Source organism: Phocoena sinus, chromosome 10 (assembly GCF_008692025.1).
Source record: "Phocoena sinus isolate mPhoSin1 chromosome 10, mPhoSin1.pri, whole genome shotgun sequence".
NCBI classification, from domain to species: Eukaryota; Metazoa; Chordata; class Mammalia; order Artiodactyla; family Phocoenidae; genus Phocoena; species Phocoena sinus.
The window spans coordinates 14029853-14042856 of NC_045772.1; the positions used below are offsets into that span (position 1 = coordinate 14029853).

At 42.0% G+C, this 13004-nt stretch overlaps 1 protein-coding gene across 2 annotated transcripts in view; it reads left to right on the top strand.

The window, feature by feature from the left end:
* The window catches only part of LARGE1 (LARGE xylosyl- and glucuronyltransferase 1), a 587572-nt gene that overhangs the window by 496504 nt on the left and 78064 nt on the right, over positions 1 to 13004 (top strand). For both annotated transcript variants that reach the window (XM_032644884.1, XM_032644885.1), the window contains exons 8-9: positions 1706 to 1818; positions 3655 to 3780. In XM_032644884.1, the coding sequence (XP_032500775.1) occupies positions 1706 to 1818; positions 3655 to 3780 (239 nt within the window). The remainder of the gene's footprint in view (positions 1 to 1705; positions 1819 to 3654; positions 3781 to 13004) is intronic.

Genomic DNA, 13004 nt, shown 5'->3' on the forward strand with positions numbered 1-13004 from the left:
TTTGCCCTTCTGACTTACAAGTTCAGATCTCTGTGTATTATCCTATTCTTCCCATAACCATATATATTTTATTTCAACTCTCTACCTGAACAAACACCTTTCACTAAATAGTGAATATACTTTTGGGCTTCCCTGGTGGTACAGTGGTTAAGAATCTGCCCGCCAATGCAGGGGACACAGGTTCGAGCCTTGGTCCAGGAAGATCCCACATGCTGCAGAGCAACTAAGCCCGTGCGCCACAACTACTAAGCCTGCGCTCTAGAGCCCGCGAGCCACAACTACTGAGCCTGCGCTCTAGAGCCTGTGCTCCACAGCAAGAGAAGCCACCACAATGAGAAGCCCGCTCGCGGTAACGAAGAGCCACCACAGCCAGAAATAAATAAATTTTTTTTTTTTTTTAAAGAATAGTGAATATACTTTTTCTCCAAGTATGTGCCACTGGAATAAGTAGAAAAAAGTCTCAGTGTTGACATTTATGTGTGATTTGGGGAATCAGTTTCTTTCCAGCAATCTTAGAAAATGCACTAGGTATCAACTAAGATCATTTTTCAGCTGCCTGGAGTTTTCTCCACAGACTGTTCTGCTGAGCTAAGCTTCCTGAGGAGTATTGATTGGGGAGGCCATCACAGCCACAATTCCATCCACCAAAGTAACTGCAGTGGCCTGCAGGGACATTCTGCTGGCTGTTCGTGTTCTGTGCTCTGTACTGTCTCTGCACGCTCTCACCGACCTGGTGGTAGACATTTGCTCCTAAGCCATTCAGCTAAGCCAAAATGTATTTTTCTTTTTAGACTTTTACTAATGTATTTTTACCTGAATAATACATTTAGTTGTTTTTAACATTTTAAAAAATACAAAGGTGTATACAATGGCAATTTCCCTTCCTAGACAATCCCCCCCTTCATTCAGGTCCCTCCCCATGAAAACTAACCGCAAAAAAAGAAGGTGGAAAGGAGGAGGAAGCAGCCTCTGACTATTAGTATCTTACGAACCCAAAGGCTCTTGGAGCCCCATCTTGAACACCCAGCATCAGCACAGCCTTCACCATAGTTTCCATCTGTGTTGATTCTGTTGGACCAAAGAAGTCTGTTGAAACCAGGAATACTGCAACGAGCTCATATGGCTTATCAGTAGGTATAAAGCAAATTGGCAAAGACATACCCAGAATAAAGTCAGAGAGGATCTGCTTTGTTTCTATAAAGATAAATGGCATATGTTGTATAAACACCATCCATCAGCTAACCCTACGTAGGTTGTCATATATCTGGAGAAGAACATAAGAGAGAATCTGTGCTTACAGGTGATGTACTATGTGTCAGGTGCAGTGCTAGGCTTCTTCTTTTTTTTTTTTTTGGTGGTAAAATATAAGCATAAAAATGCCGTTTTAACCATGTTTAAGTTACAGTTCAGTGGCGTTTGGCGCATTCACGTTGCTGGGCAGCCATCAACAGCGTCCATCTCCAGGGAGTGCTGGGCTCCTTTGCCCGTCTCACTTAGTCCTTGGGACGGCTTCTGAGGTCTGTGTTAATGTTCTCCATACAATGAGGATATTTCAGAGAGATTGTTTAACGTCTCATCCTGAGTACCCGGCAGAGCCTGGGGTGAATCCAGATGTGTTCATCTCCAAAACACGTAGACAGGCGTGCCTGGCTGTCTCTCTTACTGTCGTTTTTTTCCCTCTCTTCCATCCTATACTGTTGTCTAGGGGTGATCCTGCTGCTTCTGGATAAGCTGCGGAAGATGAAGTGGGAGCAGATGTGGAGGCTGACTGCAGAGAGGGAGTTGATGGGCATGCTCTCCACGTCCTTAGCTGATCAGGTAAGTAGGCAGCTTAGAAGGTACGGTTATTCCTGAGCACCCTGCTGCTGTGTCTCAAACTTGCAAGTGGCTGAGTCTGCGCTATTTTTCCAGATCTGTATGACCGCTTACTTGGATAGATCTGCCTTGTACTTGCCAGCCTGAGACGACAGCGCTCCCCTTAGTTCATTCCCCTTGTTCGTTCGTGTGCGTGTTCAGCAGACTTGCCCTGCACACTGCACGTGCCACGGAATATGTTCAGAAATAGGATTACAGAGATAAATGAAGGACACAGTCCTTGGCCTCAGAGAGCTCATAGTTTATTGAAGAAAAGTCATAAGTAAATGATAATTTGGTATGTTAGGAGGTCACAGTCTTCATCTTGGTGTAGAATATCTAGTGCCTGCCCCCTGAGACTCCAGAATACCAAGGCATATTTCCCAGACAAGATTCCATTTTCCTTTCTGGCAAATAGAATCTAACTTTTGAAGCAAAGCCTTTTGCTTAGATCCTATACTATGACCCCATCCTCAAGGGAAATGCATTTAAATAGAAAGGACAAACCTCCTTGGCTGGTGAAACCAGCTTTTAATACAGGCAATCTGAAAAAGCCCATGAACTCCACCAAACTATTAACATAAATTCATTAAAACCCCATTTCTCATGTTGGCTAAGAAATACAGAGGCCTGAGCCTTTGACCTTGAATCTACCAGGGTCACACATCTAGATTATGAGTTTCCCATGGTATAAATGGCCATCTTGAAATGTAAAGACGATTTCTCTGAGTTCTCTGCATTTTATCCTTTCCTGTTTAACCAAAAAGCAAGCTCACTCTCCCTGTTTTTGTTCAACATTCAGTTGTCTGATTTGTTGAATTTTTGCAAAGTTTTCTAATGTGGAGGAAACAAGAAACTCTGTGGTGTTAGTTTACTATTTTTTTTTTAGCATTGTTGTTATTCTGTATTTCCCGAGCAGCCAGAAACTAATTTCCTTTTTCAAACGTGAGATATGGTATAATGAAGGAGTTAAAAATTACCCAGGTAGCTGTTTGAAACCTGAGGGGAAAATTGTCCTCCATCATCATATTTCAAGTCAGGTCATAATGACTTGAGTGTGTCCCCAAAAGCTAGCAATTGCCTGTCCATGTCCAATGAGGATAGTTTATTCAGCCATCGCCTTCTGCGAAGGCCCATAATTCACCTCCCGACACCACCTGTCAGCAGCTAGTTAATATGTGTGGCCTGGCTGGTGCAAGAGCTTGGAGAAGAGCCGGCAAGAAGTAAAGCCTCCCTAGAAAAGTCAGAGTTGGACTTGGAAATGCGGAGCACGGGCACAGGCACCCTGGCCCGCAGGAATCCCAGGTTGCATCCATCATCGAGTCTGCCCAGCGCCCCAGGGAATGCTGCTGAAGCAGGATATATAATTTGTCTCCACCCCTCAATAAGGAGAGCAACCTGTCGTCACGCAGTTTCCTCTCCAGGAGGCTCAGGATGGATGACAACAGGGTTCCTCGGTGAGGCGAGAAGAGGGGCGGAAAAGTGACTTCATTTATTTTATGCTGGCTCGGGTGGAAAAGACGCTCCGTGTCTGCCCCCTTTGCTGGATGGTGCTCACTGAGACCAGCAGGACCCGTGAGCTTCAAGTCAGTGTGAGGCATTCCGCCCTCTCTATCCAAACATGACTGCTTGGTTTCTAGAGATAAAAGGCAAGGGAAATGCCGTGCAGTGCAAGTGAGCCTGTGCTCCGAGCCGGAGGCTCAAGAGGTATTGCACAGGACATGCGGTGCCTCAAGAGCCGGCATCACAAGCTGAGTCCATCTGACTGTTTTGACTGTATCTCTGGCTTTTATCCCCTAGGATATTTTCAACGCTGTCATCAAACAAAACCCCTTCCTCGTGTATCAGCTCCCCTGCTTCTGGAACGTGCAGCTGTCAGACCACACCCGCTCTGAGCAGTGCTACAGAGACGTGTCTGATCTAAAGGTAGGGTAAGGAAGGCCCTGGTGGGCAGTGGCAGAGGGAAGCTGGATGGGGCAGCGCCCTTCAGGGGGATGATTGGCTCGGAGCTTTGTGTGCAGTGTGGTGAGAGACAGAGAGAAGGGTGCAGAAGAGCAGAAAGAATGGGCTCTTATGCTTTGTTTTGTTCCCCCCCCACCCCGCCCTGTTTTGGCTTTCTGGAAAGCATCAGGCCTCCCAGCACAAGAACCAGCGTGTGTGGTTACTCTTCCTGCTACCTGCTGCTGGCTGTTCTGGTTCGTGGTGGCTCCCCAAATCCAGTCATTTAATTCAAATGAAAACATTTATTGAGGGCCTCCTTTGTGCCAGGTGCTGTAGATATGGATATGAATAACTTCTTTTCTACTTTCAAATCATTCTTGGCAGAGAGGAGCAGAGAAACATGTAAGGAAATAAATGTAAAAAAAGATGACAGATGCTATGATAGTTGTGGATGAGGTGAGATGCCAGCAAGGAGAAAGGATAGTGACAGAAAAGCCTTTATCATTGGTCTCTAAGTACCAAACACAGTGGTAAGGCCTGACAGGAGATAGACAAAGAAGAAGGGGTGTGTGTATCAATTACCTACTGCCACAGATAATGCTGTGTAACAAACTATTCTAATAGGGGCTTAAATCATCAACCATGTATTTAGCTGATGAGTCCACAGGTTGACTGGATGGTTGTCTGATATTCACTGGCTTAGCCAAATGTCTGTGGTCAGCTTCAGATGGGGTGGCTGTGGCTAGGGCAACTTGGTTCTCCTCCAGTGTCTCCTGTGTCCTGTCAGCAGGCCAGTCTAGCTTGTTCTCATGGCAAAGCAGAGGCGGAAAAGGAAGCCCTAGGGCACACAAGGAAACCCAAGTCCTTTTTGCTGACATCCTATGTGCCAAAGTAACTGTGTGGCTGAGCCCAGAGTTAAGGGGTGTGTCAGAATTCCCTACCTATAGTCGTGAAGGGTTGAAAGAATGAAGAACTGACCTCAGCTATTAAATGACAGATTAATGATTTGAACCCAGGCCTGTCTGGCACCAAGTGTGTTTGCCCTCTGGCTCTAACAGAAGAACTAGATACATGCATCCATAGAGTGTTTGTTTCGTTTAAAATTTATGCCCAGGTGATGATGTGGTAACAATAATTGCAAGTTATAAAAAGGAAAAAGGGACCCAAACCTTGCTTTTCGAACAAGTCAGGCTTCTCTTATTGGTTTCTGGTCCATATCCGCATTATGTACATATTATGTCTTATTTATAGTCACAGTTTACATGGAATTTTGTATTCTTCCATTGCTTAGCCATTCTGGTTACCTTAGCTGTTTTCAAACTTTCACAGATATAAATATTGAACAGCTCAAAGTTCACACCTTCTCAGGAGTGAAACCACAGAGTCAAAAATAAAGAACTGTTTTTTAACGCACTTGAAGTTCATTGCAAAATATTTAAAACAGAAGTACCTGCATTATTCATTCTTTAAATCGGCATTTATGATATTCCTTCAATATGTCATGTATTTGTTAGACATAAGGAAAATAGATGAAATGCACAGGAATATTTCCAAGAATATCATAAACTAAAAGTTCAGAGGGGAGGAAAATAAAACCAACCCTATAAAGAACACCTAAAAATGCTGCATAAAATTTTTTTAATGTTTTGAAAGCATAGCTGATCAGTTCATAAATTAGATGAAGTAATAAACAGGGGCCAGAAAACAGTAATAAAGTGTGACTCCAGAATGATAAGCAAAAAGCAGCTGCATCTGACATTTGCTGGGTATTTGCTTATCCTTGGCGTCTGGGAGCCTTGTATAAATGTAGGTAGCTGTATAATTATTGTTCAAACAAGGGAATGCTACCATGGGTTGCACTTGGATAATAGGTCTAAATCAAAATCAGGCAACCCATACGTATAGCCATTCTGTTGAAATGCTATGTGTGGGAACTTGGGCCCCGACATGAAAAAACACAACTAGAAGACCCTGGCATAAAGTCAGGATCCATGAAGAGTGACATCCTCAGTAGATAAACAGTTTAAAAACCCATAGTGTAGGAGGAAACAGTAGAGATTGTTGCCTGTTTCATTCTTTGCTTTTGGTGGAATAAGGGAGAAATGTTTCCCCTGAGAATTCCTAATTTCAAGCCTGCGCTCATATTATTTGGGGAGCTAAAATTATATGTGTAGGGCAGAAATACAAAGAAAAAAATGAAAAATTTCCAGACCCCTGGGAGAAACAAACAGAAATCTGATCTTGAAGAATACTCTCAAAAACAAGACTTCAGAATCCTTCAGGTGGAGTTTCTAGAAAAATGAGTTCTCAGTCAGTTATCACTGAACACAGAAGGAAGTAAGCTACCATGAGAGAGGGCAGAAACTGACCATAGAATTAAACCTCAAAGACTACAAGTATTAGACTCATCAGGCATGAACCATAATACAAGCATTTGTATTGTATAAAAAATAAAAAAAGACTATTGAAAGTAGGTTAGAGGAACAAGAGATTCTCAAAGATGAATAGGCCTATTTAGATCAACTAGGACTTGTAGAAGTGAAAAATATAATTATTGAAATTATAAATTAAATAAATGTGTTAAGCAGTAGATTAGACCCAGCTGAAGAGAGACTTAGTGAACAGGAAGAGATATCTAAGGAAATTACCCAAAACACGCACACTGAAAAAAAAGTGGTAGAAAAATAAAGGGAAGTTAAGGTACTGGGATATGTCTAATTAGATTATCAGAAGGAGATAAAGAGAAAATTGGAAGTGAGGCATCATTGGCTGGGGTGGTGAATGGGAATTTTTCAGAACTGTTAAAAGGTATCCATAGATACAAGAAGGATTGTGTTTACCAAGCAGTGTAAAGAGAAAGCCATATTTAGACTCACAGTAGTGAAATTGCAGCACCCTAAAGAAAGTTGATTTTAAAAATAGCCAAAGAGAAAAGACAGATTCTCTACAAAGAAATTCCACATGTGTGATGAGAGTTCCAATGGCAGAAGCCAGAAAAGAGTAGAAAGAATATCTTCAATGTGCTGAGAGACAGTAACAACACACTGTGTACCTAGCAAAACAATCTTTCACACATGAGAGAGGAATATCGAGATGAGTAAAAACAAAGAGAATTTACCACCAAAATACTTACGCAAAGAAACGTCCAAAGGAAAATGTACTTTGGAACCCTTTGGAAAATGATTTCAGATTCAAAAAGGAATGTTGAACAAACAAATTAGAAATGTATTGAAACTCTGAACAGTTTCTACATGATAGCAGTAGTCGTAATAATAATGTAATTTGTTTGTTTAAAAACATTATACCTAAGTTATCAGGCAGTGACATCATGTAAGTCAGGAGGGAAGTGATGAGAATTAAAGTACTCTTTGAGGTCGTTGCTTTGTTGAGGAGGGGGATGCGATATTAACTTTAGCTGCTAAGCTAGGTATGCACGCTAACATTTCAAGGTTAGGCTCTAAAAGAATTGGAAAAAATGGGTGGGATGGAATGGAATAAGAAAAACCAAAAAAAACCAACCAAAATACCTCAATCGTTTAAAAGAAGAATTAGATGCAAGAAAAGAAAAATAAATAAGAGCATAGAAAAAGTAGGGGGGAATAGAGAACAAGAAATCAAAATGATATAAATAAGTCCAGATATATCAATAATCAGATAAACTGATTTTGCCAGTGAGAAGACAGGTTGTCAGATTGACTAGGAAGCAGTATTCAACATATGCTATTGATAAGAGACACGCCTGATACAAAACTACCCAGAAAGGTTGACAGTAAAATTATGGGAAAAGAATATCAGGCAGATATCATCCCAGATAAAACTGGGTGACTATCTTGATATCAGACAAAGCATTGGTAGGTACAGAGATGGTCACAACTTAAAAACAAAAAATTCACCAAGAAGATATAAATGCAGATTCGTTTACTCAATCTCTTAATGTTTTTGAGCCCAGTGATTCTTCCGAGTTCTAGGAATACAACAAAGATTAAAGCAAACAAAAGCCTCTCACATGTGGAACTTTCTCTCTAGGAGATAAAGCAGAGTTATAGGAGATAATAAGAGAATACTGTGAACAAAATTATGTCAATAAATTTGAAAACTGTGAAAGGAACATATTCCTAGAAATGTATAGTTTATTGAAACTGACTTAAAAAAATATAAAGTCTGGATTATTTTCTAGTCATTAAACTTTCTTACAAAGAAAATTGTACCCCTGGATAGATAGTGAGAAGAAGATGTTCTACCAATTTTTTTTTTTTAATCAAAAGGCATTTCCAGTTTTTAGTCAACTTTTCCAAGGAATAGGAAAAGAGGAACACTTTTTAACTCATTCAGTGAGGCCAGGATATCCTTGATACCAAAACCAGACAAGGAGATTACAAGAAAGAAAAATTACAGGCCTATCTCATTCAGGAATACTGATGTGAAAATCTTAAGCAAAATATTAGCAGACTGAATCCAGCCATGTATAAAATAGATCATACATCATGGCCAAGTTGGTTTATTCCAGGAATTACAAGAGTGATCTGACGTTGAAAAAAATCCACAAGTGTCATTTAGCATCTTAATAGATTAAAGGAGAAATACCATCTGATTATCTAAATAGATGCAGGAAAATTATTTGATAAAACTAAATATTCATTTGTGACAAAACCTCTTATGAACAGAATCTACTGAAAACCTACAGCAGACTTTTGCTGAGCCTTTGCTTAGGGTTCTGCTAAATAATTAAAAGAAAACAGGGTGCCCACGAACACCCACACATTTATGGAAATTTGATACATGACAAGGTGGCATTGCTGGCCATTGGAGAAAGGATGTAATTTTCTGTAAATGGTGTTGAGACACCTGATTATGTATGATAATCAGGAAAAACTGAAAATGGGTCCCTGTCTCACACCATATACAAAACTTACTCCGATGGATTAGAGACTTCAAAGTGAAAGGCCAAATTAAATGTTGATTTTTTAAAAATTAGGAAATTAGCCTATGACCTTAGAATAAGGAAAACAGCAAAAGCATATATCATAAATGAAAGGGTCAGTGAATTCAACCACCTTGAAATTAATAAATCCATCAAAGTGGCATCAAAAAGAGAAGAGAAAAAAAGTTTCAACATATACAACTAAGAACTAGTAAACAAAGTATACAAAAAATTTGAAGAGAAATGTGTAAAATATGAATTCATTTCACAGAATTGCAAGGAAAATGGCCAATAAACACTTGAAAAGATGTACAACCTCTTTGTCAATCAGGGAAGTGAAAATTAAGACCGCAAATAATTGAAAAAGTGGTACTAATGAAGTCTCCTTTAACAGTAGGAACTCTCCTGTAGTGTTGATGGGAGTTTGTAAATGTATACAACCAAATCGGGAAAACACTTTGGCACCATATTGTAAACTTGAAGTAACACCTATTTTACAATCTAGGGCTTGTATGTAACTGATCAAAAATTGAGACGTGTATGACTTCCTGCAGAAAGCACTCCACCAGCTACCAGCGGGCAAATGGTGACAGATTGACGTCAGGCCATGTGTCCTCATAACAAATGGCATTGTTTGACTAGGCAGTGGCACAGTAGACTTAAAAGCTCAAGTCTTTTTTTTTTTTTCTTTTTTTTTTTCTTTTTTTGCAATACGCGGGCCTCTCAATGTTGTGGCCTCTCCCGTTGCGGAGCACAGGCTCCGGACGCGCAGGCTCAGCGGCCATGGCTCACGGGCCCAGCCGCTCCGCGGCATGTGGGATCTTCCCGGACCGGGGCACGAACCCGCATCCCCTGCATTGGCAGGCAGACTCTCAACCACTGCGCCACCAGGGAATCCCTCAAGTCTTATTTTCATATCAAAAAGAAAAGCAATAAACTTCCACAAAAATCAGTGCAACTTAAAACCTTGGCAGGCCTTATTGAAAAAGGAAGGAAATTCTGACAGCTTACAACGTGGATGACCTTTGAAGACATGCTAAGTGAAATACTCCAAACACAAAAGGACAAATATTGTATGACTCCACTTATATGAGATAACTAAAATACTCAAATTCATAGACACAGGAAGTAGAATAAAGGTTACTAGGAGCTGGGGTGAGGGGAGAATATGGAGTTAATGGGTACAGAGTTTGAGTATGGGATGATGAAAAAGTTCTGGAGATGGATAGCGGTGATAGTTGTACAACAATGTGAATGTACTTAAGGGCGCTGAACCATACACTTAAAAATGGTTGAAATGGTAAATTGTATGTATATTTTACCACAATAAAAAAAATCTGGGGCTTCCCTGCTGGCGCAGTGGCTGAGAATCCGCCTGCCAGTGCAGGGGACACGAGTTTGAACCCTGGTCCAGGTAGACCCCACATGCCGCAGAGCAGCTAAGCCTGTGCGCCACAACTACTGAGCTTGCGCTCTAGAGCCCGCGAGCCACAACTACTGTAGCCCGCGCGCCTAGAGCCTGTACTTCTCAACAAGAGAAGCCACCACAATGAGAAGCCTGAGCACTGCAACGAAGAGTAGCCCCCGCTCTCCGCAACCAGAGAAAGCCCACACACAGCAACGAAGACCCAACACAGCCAAAAATAAATACAAATAAAATGAATTTTTAAAAAAAATCTGGGGGTGGAGGGACCTTGGCAAGTGTCCTATAAAATTGATTGTTTTTAGGAGGATTAGTATGAGTTTCATTAATGAAACCAGTCATAAGCCAGTATATTTGGCATGATTTCTGAGCACCTCTAAATTGGCAGCCACAAAAAGGAAAAGAAAAAGCTTCGTAAATTAGAGGAGACTCTTCATTTGCAAACTTTCAACTTCTATGTATTGTAGATGCCAACAAAGCTTGGTCTCCAAGTGTATGTCCCATCTGCCCACCACATACATACCAATGTGTTCATGCTGCCATATTTATTGAGTGATTACTATATGCCAGGTACTGTTACAGGTCCTAGTGATGCCACAGGAAACTAACCAGACAAAGCCGTTGGTCACGTAGAGTTTAGGTGCTGGTGTAGCAGATGGCTGTGCCTCTTTGGCATTGCTTAGTGTTGCTTAATTATTGTCACTTTGAACCTATCAAATGAAATAATTTGTGAACCCCCTTTGGCAGCCTCTTCTATATGTGAATAGAGGAGTTTCCATCAAATGACAAAACCATGAAGATAGATTTAAACCAAGTTTAATCCATATCTTCTTAGATAAACCTAAAAAAGAAGTCATTTTATCACTGATAGCTTATCTAACAAAATCTGACACAGAACCCTAAAATACAGGCAATATATGAAAGGGGAGCTGCCCTGGAGGTGGGGAGAGGCTTAGGGGATGAAGGAGAGAGACTGGAAGGCCTGAGCACCACCCTCTGGGTCATATCAGGGTCTGGACATTGATGAAGAGCTGGTCCAAGAACACAGCATGTCTGTAGGTCCCTCCAGGCCAACCTGGGCCTCAGATCCCAGGGAAAGGTGTATCTTTGTTGTTTTCTTTCTTCTTGATTTTCTTTCTTCTCTTCCTCCCCCACGTTTTTTCATTGTGTTCAACATCTATGAAGGAACCTCCTGTTTGCTAGTTATCATGTCCCTCCCTAGGGAGTATCCAGGGTACCCTGAGCTCTGCTCTCCATCAACTCACACTCTGTTGCCCCAAAGGGTAGCCAATCTAAGAAGCTCACCTGTGGGAGCCACAGGGACCTGTGCTGAGTCAGCTGATAGAAAACGTCAATTTAAGCAAGACTTACAAAACTCTATTAACCTTGACTGTCCTTTGGGGCAAATCCAGGAACAGGTCTTTTTGTGGCTGATTGTGCTATAAGGTCACTTCACTCAAGTGACCCTCCATCTGTGTCCTCTGTGGTTCTCGGGGTCCTTTCAAGTTGAGCAGGAACTTAAGGACTCCCATAAAGCAAGTGAAGGGCAGTCCTGGACTTTTGCATTTCCCTCACTCTTATATAGTCATCTCACCCATGCCCAATCCGACAGCCAATTTTTTTTTTTTTTTTTAGGAACTTCTTTTTATCGAGTTGTTCCAGAACGTTTATCTTGCCTTTTGTGGAAATAGCAACTCTCACCTAATTCAAAGAATGTTTAATTTCCTTTCCAATTACGTTTGAAGTGGCATAAAAACACATTTGGTAACAAACACAGCTCCCTCCTGATAACATAGGGCTCAGGTGTAGCTGCAGACAGGCTCCCACTTCGTGCCAGAGAGGAGTTTACCAGCCTTGGCATCTTGCCTGCCCTGGGTGTCAGCTGACAACTTTGTGCTGAGTATAGGTTAAGAGAACATCTAAGGGGAGGAGTGGTTTCACTGAGGAGGCAGAAGAAGTATCTAGGCTTTTGGAGCCAAGCAATCCTGTAAATTCTGACAGTTCTACCTCTTACCAGCTGAAGGACTTGGGTAACTCACTTAACCTCTCAGCCTCAGTTACAAAATCCTTGATAAAATGGAGGCCATTATTCTTGGCCCGGTTCTCAGCCAGGCCCCTTGAGTGCTCCATAGAAATGCACTTGACCTTACCTCAGTCTTTTATGTTTCAAAGACTTCCATTTTTTTCTCTTCAGTCCTAAACCTTGATGACTCAGGCTTCCCTGGCTGAGTCTTAAATTAAAAGAGAAGGACCCAAAGGAGCGGCTTTTTATTCCTTCACCAGGAGTGCAGACTCAGGAGACCAGCAGAGAAGCTGTGTGCTGGCTTAGAGCCGGGAGATTGCGAGAGATTCCAGGAAATCGTGTCTAGCCCTTGAGTCTTTAGTAGACTGTTTGTTAGAGAAGGAAGCCCTGGTCAGAAACAGTGGGTGATGGCCAGGAAGTGGCAAGCAATGGGTCCAGTCCTCAGGTCTGTGAGAGTTACTGGAGCCCAGGGCTGAGTAAGCCCATGGTTCCTGCCCTTGAGAAGGTCACAGACTATTTAGAATTAACCAGTCAGGAAACAGAAAATCCCAGTGCAGCCTGCTAAGTGCTGTGAAGCAGGGAAGTAAAGGGGGCTGAGGCCGGCTGCAGGAGCCCTGTCTAGTTGGGAGCGTGACGCAGCCTGTATCTTGGAGGGATCTCTATAGGAGGTCTGAGCTGAATCTTGATATCCAAATTCTGCTGCTTCCTCATCTTCTGCCCTCACATCCACCCAGGCTGGCCCTCTCCCCAGTCCTCCCTCCGTCCCTCCCCTACTTAGAGCCCTGGAGAATGGGGAGTGGACACTCACATGCAAGTTAGAAAGAGTAAACCGGATGCTGGGT